The sequence below is a fragment of the Temnothorax nylanderi genome, unplaced genomic scaffold (assembly GCF_030848795.1).
Source record: "Temnothorax nylanderi isolate EJ_2023f unplaced genomic scaffold, tnyl_v1.0 TNYL_tig0059_pilon, whole genome shotgun sequence".
NCBI lineage: Eukaryota > Metazoa > Arthropoda > Insecta > Hymenoptera > Formicidae > Temnothorax > Temnothorax nylanderi.
Window position 1 is genome coordinate 121515 of NW_027249121.1, and position 12903 is coordinate 134417.

Below are 12903 nucleotides of genomic sequence, written 5' to 3' on the forward strand. Positions count from 1 at the left end.
TATATTCTTTATTTTCTTTATATTCTTCACATTCTTTATATTCCTTATATTCTTTATGTTCTTTATATTCTTCATATTCATTATATTCTTCATATTCTTTATATTCTTTATATTTTTGATACTCTTTATTGATTTTATAAAGTATATTTATATGTATATTTATAAAGTATAATTATATATTTCGTAACCGTTCCGCAAGATCGTACAATTAAATTTAGGGATACATTTCGGGAGAGTTTGATGGATACTCTGACGCAAATATTTAATCACGGACTTCACGGGGATTAAAGAATTTAATTACATGCAGGTGCAGCTGGGTGCTCATTACAATTTCGCATTTATATCAAAACGATCAATTACACACGATCAATAGATTTTTTCTTGAATATAATTAACGCGGGATAGACCGCTTACATAAATAAACTACGTAGATTATATAAATAAACTAAACGTATTCTTCAAACATATCGACAGAATTAATTAATCCGACATTTTTTACATAATTCATATACAGAAAGTGACTTCGAATTAATTAGCGTCATATCAGTTGCGATATATTTATGATAAAAGATATCGATTCAACTGGCAATATCGTGATTCAGGTGAGTTCTAGAGGATATCTAAAAAAACGTCTAATACATTAAGACGTTTTTTTGGATGTCAGCACCGTCTTCGTGCCCGCTCGATATGCTAATCAGAAAGTCGGGCGCGAGAAACGATTGAAGCAAAGAGAGAGAAAGACTCGGGCGATGATCCCGCAGGATTGCTGAAATGTCGATCTAGAAACCGACTTTCTCGTCGGCCTTCTCTTGCGGGATGTCCTCGATCAGCACGCTGTCCGTCGGGACCAGTTTAACCCGGTCGGACGGCTTGGGTCTCATCAGAATGAACGGCAACTCGGCCGTCAGCTCGCCGCCCAGGGCGCCCAGGTAGAGCTTGACCTTGACGGCGTACGACACGATGATGCCGAAGGAGTCGCGCACGTCCGGCGAGGTCAGCAGGGTGCTGGACGCGAGCGAGCTCTCGTCCCGCTTCATCAGGCCGTCGAGGGCGACGCCGCGGCGGTTCTTGTTGCTCGTCAGGGTCGGCTTCAGGTAGAGCACCTTCTGCAGATTCGAGCCGGGATCGATCGGGCAGCCGTCCTGGGTCTCGATCGCGTCTATCACCGTCCGGAATTGACCGTTCTGGAAGATCACCACGTCGATGCCCTGCTGCACCATCGCCTTGATCTTCTTCACCATCTTGTTGCTGTTGTTGCGCACGCATACGTTGATGGCGATCGTCTCGCCGTAATTGTACAGCTGTTTGTCGAGGGTGACCTCGAGCTCGAGCTCGCCCGGACTCAGCATGAAGTCCTTGCGCACCACGGTGCACGGCTGACGACCCTCCTTCGTGGGCGCGTATTGGATCTTGCGGATGCCCATCATGACGGTGCTGCGCTTGTGGGTCACGTCGGTCTCCGTATCGCCGCAGTACACCTTCACGTAGTAACTCACGCCGCACGGCTCGCCGGTCTCGTCGGGCCCGGGCTGAAGAGTCACGCTGCACGGCGCGCTCTGCGGAAACGTGAAGGTAAAGGGTATCGCGTTCGAGCCCAGTTTCTTCAGCAACCTGTTCCAGACAGACATATTCCGATTGTTACAATCTATCCATAGTCGACAAGTCAATTTCGTTAAACATCAAAAAGATAACTTTATTTCCTATTTAGTATCCGGCAATTTTTGAGAATAATATAAAAGAAAGAACACTGAGAGAAATTAGTGACAACAAACATTTTGATTTGCTGCGGGTAGCAACCTTTTGTTGCAATAGCAAAAAGTTCGCTACCCGCAGCAAATCAAAATGTTTGTTGTCACTATAATGACAAATATTTGCTAATACAGCAAATCCTTTTTCTCAGTGAAAGTAAAGAACACTGTTAGTGTCAAATTATACCCAATTTGAGTCATTTTTAACCATTTCTATAAGTTGCCAATGCTCCTACTCAATATATCGTTAATTTAACTAAAACAATGTTAATTTAATTAAACCAATGAAGTTAAAATAATACTGTTTTGTGTTAAAATAATAAATTTCGACACACATGGTAGTTAAAAATGACAAAATATTATTTAACTCAGGGTATTGGTTTGAATTTAATTCTTTAATATTTAACAGTGAAACTAAAAGAAATTAAAATTAAAACTTAATTTTGACATATTAGATATTGTTTTGGATGCCATTAAATATTGATTGACTTTCACTTAATTTTTAACATATAATGCACACGTAGAATCATATTTCAGGCCTTCAGAGTCTGAGTATCGTTAATAGATATTTGTCCTGACCTGTCCTGTAGCTTGGTAGGATTAGATTCGGGCTTCTTAATCTGCGGGAAGATCTGCTCCGACGCCAAGAAGAGATCCTTTTGGAAGTTGAGTCCCATTACCTCGTCCTCCTCGCGGCCGTACCGGAAGCTGCACAACAGCTGGCACCATATCTTCCTGCCGCTGTCCACGTATTCCGGGCTGACCAGGACTACCCCGTCGATCGGCTCACTACCCGACAGGTAGTCGATGAAGTCGCGTTTGCCCAGGTAGACGGCGAGCTTGCCGTTGGGCGAGCATTTTTTGTAGACCTTGAAATTCGCCACCATGGTGAAAAATATACCTTTGTCTCTTCCGTTCGAAGAAGATGAGTGGATCGCTATGCAATGGATCGGGACTTATATACCGGGTATATACAGTGACGCATGATAGACTTCTAGGGCTTCCTAAGGCGTTTAGTGGCGCGGATGAGACGTAGGCGCTCACGCGACATTTGTCTACGTTTCCGAGATATTTACGTGGATTATTTATGACGCTTCGCAAATTTTATAAATAATTTAATTTTAGAATATCATCGCGTTCCGAGGAAAGGAGAAAGAGAGAGAGAGAAATAGAGAACGGGATGATTTCATCAGCGTTACATGTGCATGTTCTTGCATAATATTGTTTAAAGACAACGATAACGTAACTTCGTGACTTTGACTCACCTGATTGATCTTCGAGTTACTTGGGCTTCGCTTCGACGTTGAAGGCTATAATATCTTAAAGCAGTATATTCTCTCACCAAAACTTGTTTATTAAGAAATAATTTTTCGGCTCGATTGGAAGACAACGTCCTTTCCTTTGATTTTCACTCTGAAAAATAAAGAAAATTCTTGTGTTACTTACAAAATTAAACTTACACATAAAACTCAAAACAAAATGGCAAATATATATCACAGTTTTTTTTATATACTTTTTCTTCTTAGTAATAAATAATAAAAAGATATTTATCGTGTCTTAGAAAGTCTAGAAACCAGAATTTTTTAATTTTATTCATAAAATAAAACCGATCAATCAGACATTGACAAAAAAATAAGATAAATGCTTAATAGAATTAAATCTTCATATCAAATTGTACATAAATATATTTTTAGGTCCAGTTCCACACAAACGTCGGTTAACTTTTAACTTTAGGTTAACTTTAACTCACTCTTTGTCTCTTTCTAACTGTCCTCCTTATTTATAAATTTTTATTTAATTTTGTCTTTATTTTGCTTTATGTAAAACTTACAAACAATTGGAGAAATTTAATTGAAAATTTACTGACTTGAATAAAACTTCTGAATATGAATTATCTCAACTTGATAATGTAGAAAACTAATATTTCAACGATCGATTGTGATATCGACAAAGCAAGCCATATACTCTGTAGTTGCATCATTTTTCCGGACTGAGAGCTGAGAGCCATGCTCGGTCTTTCTAGAGTTTTCGGTTTTCGGACACAGTGAATGTTTTGCGGTCACATGTGAATGTTGATGCACGAAGATGTCGAAGAATTCGGATATTAATGACGATGCGGTGAGTTTATTGCAAACGTTATCAATATCTTGACATGTGTGAAATTTTACTTGATCATAAATAATATATCTTCTGCAGAAAAGTTGTATGAATGTCGAAATATAATTAATATAATAATCCGGTCTAATTAATCGATAAATAATTATTATGGCAATCCGATATATATGAAGATAATCTTCAAAACTTGAGTGTCTTCTCCATATCTTCTTTCAATCTAAGTGATATGTGAAAATGATGTTCAATATTTTAGTGTCTTCATATCTTTTAATTTAAATGTAAAATTAGATACTTCTGATTGTTAACAAATTATACAAGGACTAATTCTGTGTGTTACAGAACATGAAGTCAATGGCCCTGGCTATACCGCCAGATTCTCCGAAGAAACCCGTGAAATCGACCGCAGTGGTGAAATACTCTGCAGTCCAAACACCAGCGACGTACGCTCAATTACAATGTAACACGGACTTGAACCTTCCACCCAGCAACTGGCTCAGCAGCTCGGCGGAAAGTTACGGCCTGCAGAACGTTTGGTCCCAGAGCACAGGATTCTCCAGTTTTCGCATGGCGCACATGTTTCCCGATTGCGTCGGCGAAGTGGACGTGGTGTCGGATGCTGAGAATATAAAAAAGTTACTTCAACTACCTTACAATCATGATGTGATCTCAATGATGGTGCATCGTATCGAAAACACATTGCTGCTGGACGACTTTGACATACACAAGTATCTACTGAGACAAGCCGAGAGTGACTGGGAATGGCTGAAAGAGTTCTTCTACGAGCATATTTTTCAAAATCTCGGCGACAAGGAAAAGCGTCTTTTTCACAAGGCATACAGCAGAAATAGTTTACAGCAGAGGAACCTAGTATCGAAGTTTCTGTATCATTCTATAGTGTTGGCGGATAAAAACAAAGAGAGCGAAAAACCTCAGTTACCTGTGAAAACGTTAGAGCCATGTTTGCCTGAGCCGACGCAAGAGGAGAAAGTACCTGATCCAAATTACAATCATAATTTTGCAAGGAACGTTGTATGGACATTTGAGAACATACAAATGCTTATTGGAACAGACATGCCGATATTCGGCGGTCAGACACATCCGTGCATAAGTCTACGACTGAGAGATATGACGAAACCTATCAATGTCTTGACGGGAATAGACTATTGGCTAGACAATTTGATGTGCAATGTTCCGGAAGTCGTGATGTGTTACCATTTAAATGGTATCGTACAGAAATATGAACTGATCAAGACGGAAGATCTTCCAAATTTAGATAATTCAAAGTTTAGTCCTAAAGTGATTCGAGACGTTGCTCAGAACATTTTGAGTTTCCTAAAAAATAATGCGACAAAAGCTGGTCACACTTATTGGTTATTTAAGGGTACGTTTTAAACTTGATATAGAAAAAAATTAATCGAAATGTTTGTACTGGTTTACAAATATTTCATTCATGTGTAATATGTTTTTTTTTTTTTCATTTTTCAGGTAAGGATGATGATGTTGTGAAGCTATATGATTTGACATCATTGTGCAACGATGTTTCAGAAGAGAAGGGACAAAATCCCTTCACCGTACCTGTTGCAATGTTGTTATACAGAGTAGCTCGCAACATGAAATATTCTCCCGATTACCATCGCCATCAGGGTACGATCAGAATGCTGCTGAAAAATTGCGTTCAATTGCTGTCCAAAGAGAAATATCCGCAGATCGTTACGTCCGCGCATTTTATGCTTTCGGATTTATATATACCGTCGGATACAGATCCAGCCAGTCCAGGATTATCAGATCAAAGTGACGAGGAGGACAGTCAGAGTGAGTGTGGTACGAGTGGTCAAGAAAACGAAAAGGACGAGGAGGAGGAGGAGGAGGAAGAAACTTGCGCGATCAAATCTTTGACTCTAGCCAACAGTAAGTAAGTTTGACTTCGATTTCATCATTTTTAATTTTTTATGAAAGTTAATATCGGTCATTCTTGCAGTGAAAGAGCAAATGGAACGTGAGCAACCAAAGTATAAGGCACCTCCGATGTCCGGTACTATAGAAGAAAGATGTCTGGCTGGATTAGAACACGTTACGCACGGACTCGAGTGCCTTCAGTATTTTCCGACCGACGACAGCAACGACGAGGAGCAGAAGAAAGCGGAGGAATATGAAAAGGAGAAGCGAAAATACGAGGAGATGCATCCGAATTTAGCGAAACCTTTTCAAGCAATTCCCATGCCTTACGCCCCGTTAAATCAACAAGATAAAAGTGCCACGTCCGAAAAAAGCTCGGAAAATCTTAGTCCCGCGCATAAAAAGAAAAACAAACAGAGGAAGAAGAAAAATGAGAAGAATATTACGAAGGAAGTAGCGAACGTCAGCGCTTTGTTGTGTAAACCGAAGACGGAAACATTGCCAACGTGGCATGCGCCGAAAAAGAGTGACAATATCTGCTGGAGCGCTCATTTAAAAATATTATTATACGAGAAAGCGTCCTTGATATTCGCCGTGCTCGCCGAGAAAGAATACGTAAATAAAAATTACGGTGCCTCCTTGAGATATATGCTGGAAGTACTGTACTGCCAGAAGATATTGGAAATCTTTTGCGGTGTAAGAAACGACAAGTCGATCAGTTATCTATTAGGTCGCGCGGGGGACTGCTGCTTTATGACAGTGCAAGACTGGTGCAATGTCGAGAAGCATAGAAAAGATTACAATACGAAGAACGAAATGGAGGAGAAAATAGTTGAAGAACTGTTCAGTGTGGAGGATCTGGATATGAGTAAATATCGAAGTGCACCAAGACTTGCAATGAAAATAATATGTGATTGTTATCAATGTGTATTTTGTTACAGATGGTGCTGAATTATTACCGAAGGGATTAGAAAGTTTAGAATCTACTTTAGTTTCATCGTACAAATGTTACGAGAAAGCTCTGTCATTGGAGCCGATGGATAGGGATAAAAATAATTTGTTGAGACGACTAGGGAATATTCATAACGAGTTGGGGGTGCTTTACATGAATCAAGCAAAGTGTACGTAAGCTTCGCATATTTTAATTATTATAGGGGATAACAAGTACTCGTTCATTAATCAAGAAATTATAAATTTTTGTAGCTCGATATCAGCAAGAAAATCAAACGGACGAATTATCGAATTTATCAGACGTCACCACGCTTCTAACGCGGTCTTTGACTCACTTGGAAGCTGGCGTTAAGGCCTTCGAGACTGTCCACGACGAGGCGAACCTGGCGCTTTTGCACTCCAACACCGGCCGGCTTATGCGACTCTGCGCACATATGCATGTCAAACAGAACACGCAGGAGCGTCATTTTTACAACAAGGCATTCGCGAGCTATCAGAAGGCTCTGCAGGTTTTGGGCGATAGAAAAACGAATCCGGAGATATGGGACACGGTCATGTGGGATTTCTCAACGACATTATACACGAAAGCCACGCTATTGCAGGATTATCCTACGACTGAATATAAAGTACAGTAACTTAACTAACGTGTAACGTTTTTTTATCGTTGCATAAATAGATTTAATAGATTTTCCCGTTAAAAATTCAATGACAGGTTAATAAATAAATGCGTTAACGAATTCTTCCTTAATTTCCTATTGCAGAGAGAAGAGGAATTGGAGAGAGAAGTGGTAGATACTCTTCAGAAGGCACTCAAACATTGTGATATAGACACGCCGGGACCACGTCAGCCGGTTTATCAATTCCGCGCTGCGACTATTCAACATCGATTGGCTTCGTTATACCATCGTGTGTACAGAGAAATGGAGTCGGACGCGGATAATAGCAAGAAAAAGACGAGTTTGCAGTTGTGCAAATTGTATTACGATAAAGCGGCGAAACTGTTGCTCTCGTTAGAGCAGAGCACGGAATATTTGACGGTTCAAATGGAAAGAGTCGCCCTGGCGGAATACCAAGCGCGTAGTACGTTTTTCTTTTCAGAGAGTTATCATTCTACCCGTCGTTCGAATTTTTTTTTTGCCGTAACAAAAATTTTGATTTTTCAGATGGCACTACTTTCAATAGTAAGTTAAAAGCATACCAAAACGGTCTGGAGTTAATTTTACAATGTATACCTATTATGGAAATACTGTGCGAGCGAGGTAATGCGACGAGACAAAAGATACTCGATAACAAAACAGAGGACGATAACCCTGAACGCGAGAAAGTGGCCGAAGAACAAAAGTTAATGGATGATGAAGAAAACCTCGTAGTTCTGTTGGAACAAAGATTACAGTTTCTTCTACGATCATTAACCAAGCTATTCCTCAGCAAAAGTCCCGTGCACAACAAAAAAGAGTACGTTGCTTTTAAATTATAATTAATACTCCAGAGATTGAAGATCATATTCCGCTATTGTTCATTATTTTAATACATCTTTTTTTTTTAAATGAAATTTCAGACATGAGACGCTCGCAAACCTGTACAAGCAGTGTTACGTCCGAACGTTACGACCAGACACAATGTCAGGATTCACTTTAGTAAAGCACGTGGCAAAAGTTCTACAAGATATCGACAATACGTTAAAGCAAGCGGAATCTTAATTAAAGTATGAATAAACACCGTGTACAGCTAGTGACTTAAGAAAATGTATAAGATGTACAATATAAGAGTATTGTTTTTTAAGAAGATCAGCAGGTGTTTTTTAATCTTTTAAAATTATACAATGTGTGTATATAAAGGAAATAAAGAATAATGTTCATTGTTATATCAGATGGTGATAAAACTGTTGGAGATTGATCGATCCTTTTTATCCCATCAGTACAGTTATTGAGAAACACTTTTTACCCTAACATGTAAATTCAATCAACCTCTTACAAAATTGGGATATAGATGGGATTAGATAAAAGGAAAAAGAAAGAGAGGGGTCAGGATCGAACACAGAATCCGCCGATTGCAAGTCAATTACTCTCACACGTAGCCACGTGTTACCCCGAATTTAAAAATTCTTCCTCAGTAGTCTCCTGCCCTTCTGTTTTTCGTTTCAAGTCCAATTAGCATCTAATTTTGGTGAGGCGACAGATTGAAGAGATATCGGCGTGGCGTTTTTAATTAAAATAAAGGCAAGATCGCGAAAGGTAAAGTTAAAGTCTAAATCTATTACCAAGGTCGGGGATTTCGTACGTATTCTTCCCGTACATGCTTCGGTGTATCCTGTCCTTGGAAAGACGGATGGCGGTACGAGAGTTTGAATGAGTCTCCGATATATATAAGTTTCTGATATATACGAGCAGGTGAGGTTGCGCTCGATTCGGCTCGGCCCGGCTCGGTCGAGCGAAAACTCGATAAAAAACTCATTTATTAGGGAATCCGAGATGAACCATTGTTGCGTGGCCGATAACCATCCGGTCGAAGTCGAAGATTAAAGGCAGCGTACCCTGGGGCGAATCACTGCTGTGAACTCGATTGTGCGTATATCGGAAATGTTTCACATCAACGAGAACTTACTACAAGATCGCTTTCATTAAATATCGGATATATTGAAGAACCTTTCTAAAACATGTATGTAGATATACATATATCACACAGAGATTTTTCGTATCTTTGCAACTTATACGTATTTTTACATATATATGTACGTATTTTTTCGTTTAATTTGAGAGATGCCAGCTTTAAGATAAATGCGTGTGTACGTGTGGTCTGTAAGTATAAATAAAGCTAAATAAATAGTGAAATAATTAATTAATCGTATAAGGAATTCTGAAACGCATAATATAAACGGATTTGTATATATAACTTATGTATATTTTTTATATATAATTAAAAAGCGTATAATTTATATAATATATAAGTAGATAAAATATGTATAAAAGATCGCGGAATGAAAAGAGGAGACAGACAATTCTCGTTCAGCTCTAAAGTTTTCTCTGCGAGCGATTTTCTTCGAACACGAACATAATAAACTTCATTGTCCCAATATATCGACAAGTATACAAAACTCAACAAAAAATTTTTTAATTGAATATTTTGCATCATAATGCACATTCATATCTTTTCCACTATTTCATCACATACAATTATCTAGCTAAATACACACACGTTCACACAATTTTTAATCTTGGATTATAGGCTGACGAAGAGCGTGAGAAACGTACGTGACGCTATTCTAGACACAAAACATTTTTAATCCTAGTTTTATTAAGATTTTCATTTCATTGATACTGTTTTTATTAATTTTATTGATTTATATATTCTGCATCGTTTTTGTTTTATCAATCGAATCTCGATCTAATGGATTATAAATTCATCCACGTGATGAATTTCATAATTTCGCAATGACGGAGGCCACCTCATAGTACAGCTTCATTTCTTCATCAGGATCGATCGATCGCGAGTCCCAGCAGATTCCTGCCGAGGACATCCGGTCATCCGACGAATGCGCGTGCGGCATGCATATCCGAGTAATATACTGCGAATTGTTGCGGGCGGTAGGCAAAAGGCAATCGCGCCGGTGCGGTGCTTCGCTTGATTAATTTTAACGAAGGATAGGAACCAATCCATCGCACGCGGACGACAGCGGCGGCGGCGGCGGCCGGCGTCGACCGGTCGAAGATCGATGAACTACGAGCGGGTGTCCGTCTGGGCTCGCCGAGATATAACAATTCCAGCTGTCAGTCGCATCCCACACGCTCGAATAGATTCGACTCCGGAAGAGGAGAGGACGGTACCACCGGAGCGTATGTCAAAGACAAAACAAAAGGAGCGGGCGGAAGAGGGTCGGTCGATTCGCTGTCTCCTTTCTGTTTTCGTTCTCCGCCCCATCCGGATTTCGTACCCCCACGGAACCCCCCCGTAGCACAGACCGTCCGCAGTGGCGGATTCGCCCAATGTCCCTCCGGCTATCAAAAGGTCTCTAAATCGTTGCGTACAAATTTGTAATTCTCAATTCTCTATTTTTCAAAGCGTTGCAGCCGTTGTTGACTTTATCAAAAGCATGCAATAATTGGAAAATAAACTATTTGCCGCTTTACTCTTTTTCGATTAATAAAAACCAAATGGTACTAAAAAATATTTATTAAAAAACAATGAAATAATTGGATTATCTTGGAGCAAGAGGATCCTAAATGTTTCCTAACGGGTATGACTAATTCTGCGGGCTTTGAATGCGTTAAATACATCATTCGAACAAATTTCCTTGGAAATATCATCGGGATTTCGAGATCGCGACATTGCGATTTCGGTATCGATGTTGCGCGACGCGACGTTGCGGTTAAATATCTGCCAAGCGAAGACGCGACCCACCTAAATCTACCATTTTTAATGGAACGTACTTGACGCGGGGTGACAGGTGTCGCAGAAATGTGCGCTGCGGATAGTTCGGATATATCGCGATTTATTAAAAGATAAACTGTGATGTGTAACGATTCGATCGATCATTCCGCTTGACATAATGTCATCGATTTCTTCGCGTTGAACGGCGTTGATAGTCGTCGTCTTTTTGCGGCTGAGAATTGTGAGCGTTAATTCTCGAAGATCCGAGTAAGATCCAAGATAAATTCCGAGAAACACGTATATGTAGAAAATAGTAAAAAGAATAGAAGATTGTATATCTTGAAAATATATCATATACTTTATAAATAAAACGTAATTAAGACTTAGGACAAATCAGATAATTTTGAAAAACATCTATATATTATAAAAAAAAAAGTAATACTGCTTATCGGAACCCACTCCCTCCAACAAAGATTTTCGAATTTGTTGAAGGAGAATCCGAGGAAATTAAATTCTACAGATATATATATGAAACATAAAGATGTATATGCATATATATTGTAAAGTGACATTTTTATCGCGTCTTCCCGCATCATTTTGCACACCTACTACTCCCGAAAGATTATTCGAGGGAAATTCCTGTTCAGTCGCGACGAATAAAGTCGCGCTTTTGGTAAGAATACCGGTTCTTTTTTTATCTTTTCTTCAAGGTTCACCAAACGTTTTCGCGTCGAGGTATCATGTTACTCTGGTTAGTCCGGGGATGGATCCTTCCCATTTGTCCCCGACGTCGTTATTTGTTCCATCTCTTGGGTCGGGCGAGGAGATCTCCCTTTTCGCCTTGCAGGAAGCCGTCGCCCGCAGCCGACGCCGCAAATATTAATCCGCGAAGAAATTCGCCGCGGAGTGTGCCGACCCTGTCCTCTTCCTCATTCCTCCTACCCTCGGCACCCTCTCAACCCCACGCCCGCGTGCGCGTTTATCCTCCTACCCTCCTCTGGATTGAGCGCACGCAATTTATGGCCCTGGTACCTTATCTTCTGCACGCTTTCGGATAAAACGGTAGACGCAGTGGCGTAAACAGATGAGGGTGCACTCGGAACGCTCAGCATTTAATCCTCTTATCCGAACTACTTTTATTTCATGTTTAAAACCCGATGTGGATAGCCAACAATGTTCTTAGATGCCGCTAGATCTTCTTAATTCTCTGTTTTTTTTTTTTTGAGAAATATTTTATTTTATATAATACGTTAGGGACTAAAATATATATTCAGTTAAAATTATATTAAAACGCAGGCATTCATTTCAATTCAAATATGTCAAGCGTGTATGAGAAAGACAGCGGAGTTAATTCTTTCGAATGAAAAATATAAATATATCTCAATTGAAGTTTTTAAAATACTGTTTAGACATATTAATCGAGAATTCCAACCCATTGTTTCCTATGAATGCCGACTTGACGTCGTCGTTGAGCAGTCCAAGTCCACATCCAATAAAATTCTATGACATTCCCGGCGATGCCGAATGACGCACTCCGAAAAAATGACGGAATAGAATAGAAAGGCTCCGCCGACAAGAGAAATTGCCGCGAATGAGACGTGGAATTTCACGGGGAGTCTCGAATTCATGGCTCGTTTCCTATTCGGCGCGATCGTCAGCGCCTTATCTGCTGGTATCAATTAGGCTCTTCGATGGCGGTGCCCCTCTGGTCGGTGCATTCCAACGGCCCTTTCATCGCCGCCTTTGCCCATTCCCCCGAGACGGTTTCGCCATTGCCCTTCGACCTTCGGCTCCTCGGCTATCGGCTCGCTTCCGGCCGATTGGT

General features: G+C 40.0%; 2 protein-coding genes across 3 annotated transcripts in view; one reads left to right on the forward strand and one right to left on the reverse strand.

Annotated features, from left to right (window-relative positions):
• Positions 1-274: 274 nt before the first annotated feature.
• The window catches only part of Arr1 (arrestin 1), a 216428-nt gene continuing 203799 nt past the window's right edge, over positions 275-12903 (reverse strand). The window contains exons 8-10 of one of the 2 annotated variants that reach the window (XM_071707477.1): positions 3014-3161; positions 2328-2617; positions 275-1611 (exon numbers count right to left, since the gene is read on the reverse strand). In XM_071707477.1, coding sequence (XP_071563578.1) covers positions 780-1611; positions 2328-2425 — 930 coding nt within the window. In that variant the 5' untranslated portion in view covers positions 2426-2617; positions 3014-3161 and the 3' untranslated portion in view covers positions 275-779. Of the gene's footprint in view, positions 1612-2327; positions 2689-3013; positions 3162-12903 lie in introns of those variants that run through there. The other variant, XM_071707476.1, reaches the window with a different exon arrangement.
• LOC139773202 (erythroid differentiation-related factor 1) lies at positions 3746-8574 on the forward strand. Its single transcript, XM_071707469.1, has 9 exons — positions 3746-3866; positions 4203-5244; positions 5349-5771; positions 5842-6627; positions 6701-6880; positions 6963-7336; positions 7472-7790; positions 7874-8165; positions 8269-8574. The coding sequence occupies exons 1-9, from the start codon at positions 3834-3836 to the stop codon at positions 8408-8410; spliced, it is 3591 nt and encodes a 1196-aa protein (XP_071563570.1). The 5' UTR covers positions 3746-3833; the 3' UTR covers positions 8411-8574.

Excerpts from the sequence above, each read along its gene's own strand:
- LOC139773202 (XM_071707469.1), top strand. The coding sequence starts at position 3,834 with ATGTCGAAGAATTCGGATATTAATGACGATGCG. Across the intron at positions 5,245-5,348 it reads CACTTATTGGTTATTTAAGG|GTAAGGATGATGATGTTGTG; the intron begins GTACGTTTTAAA and ends TTCATTTTTCAG. Across the intron at positions 7,791-7,873 it reads GGCGGAATACCAAGCGCGTA|ATGGCACTACTTTCAATAGT; the intron begins GTACGTTTTTCT and ends TTGATTTTTCAG.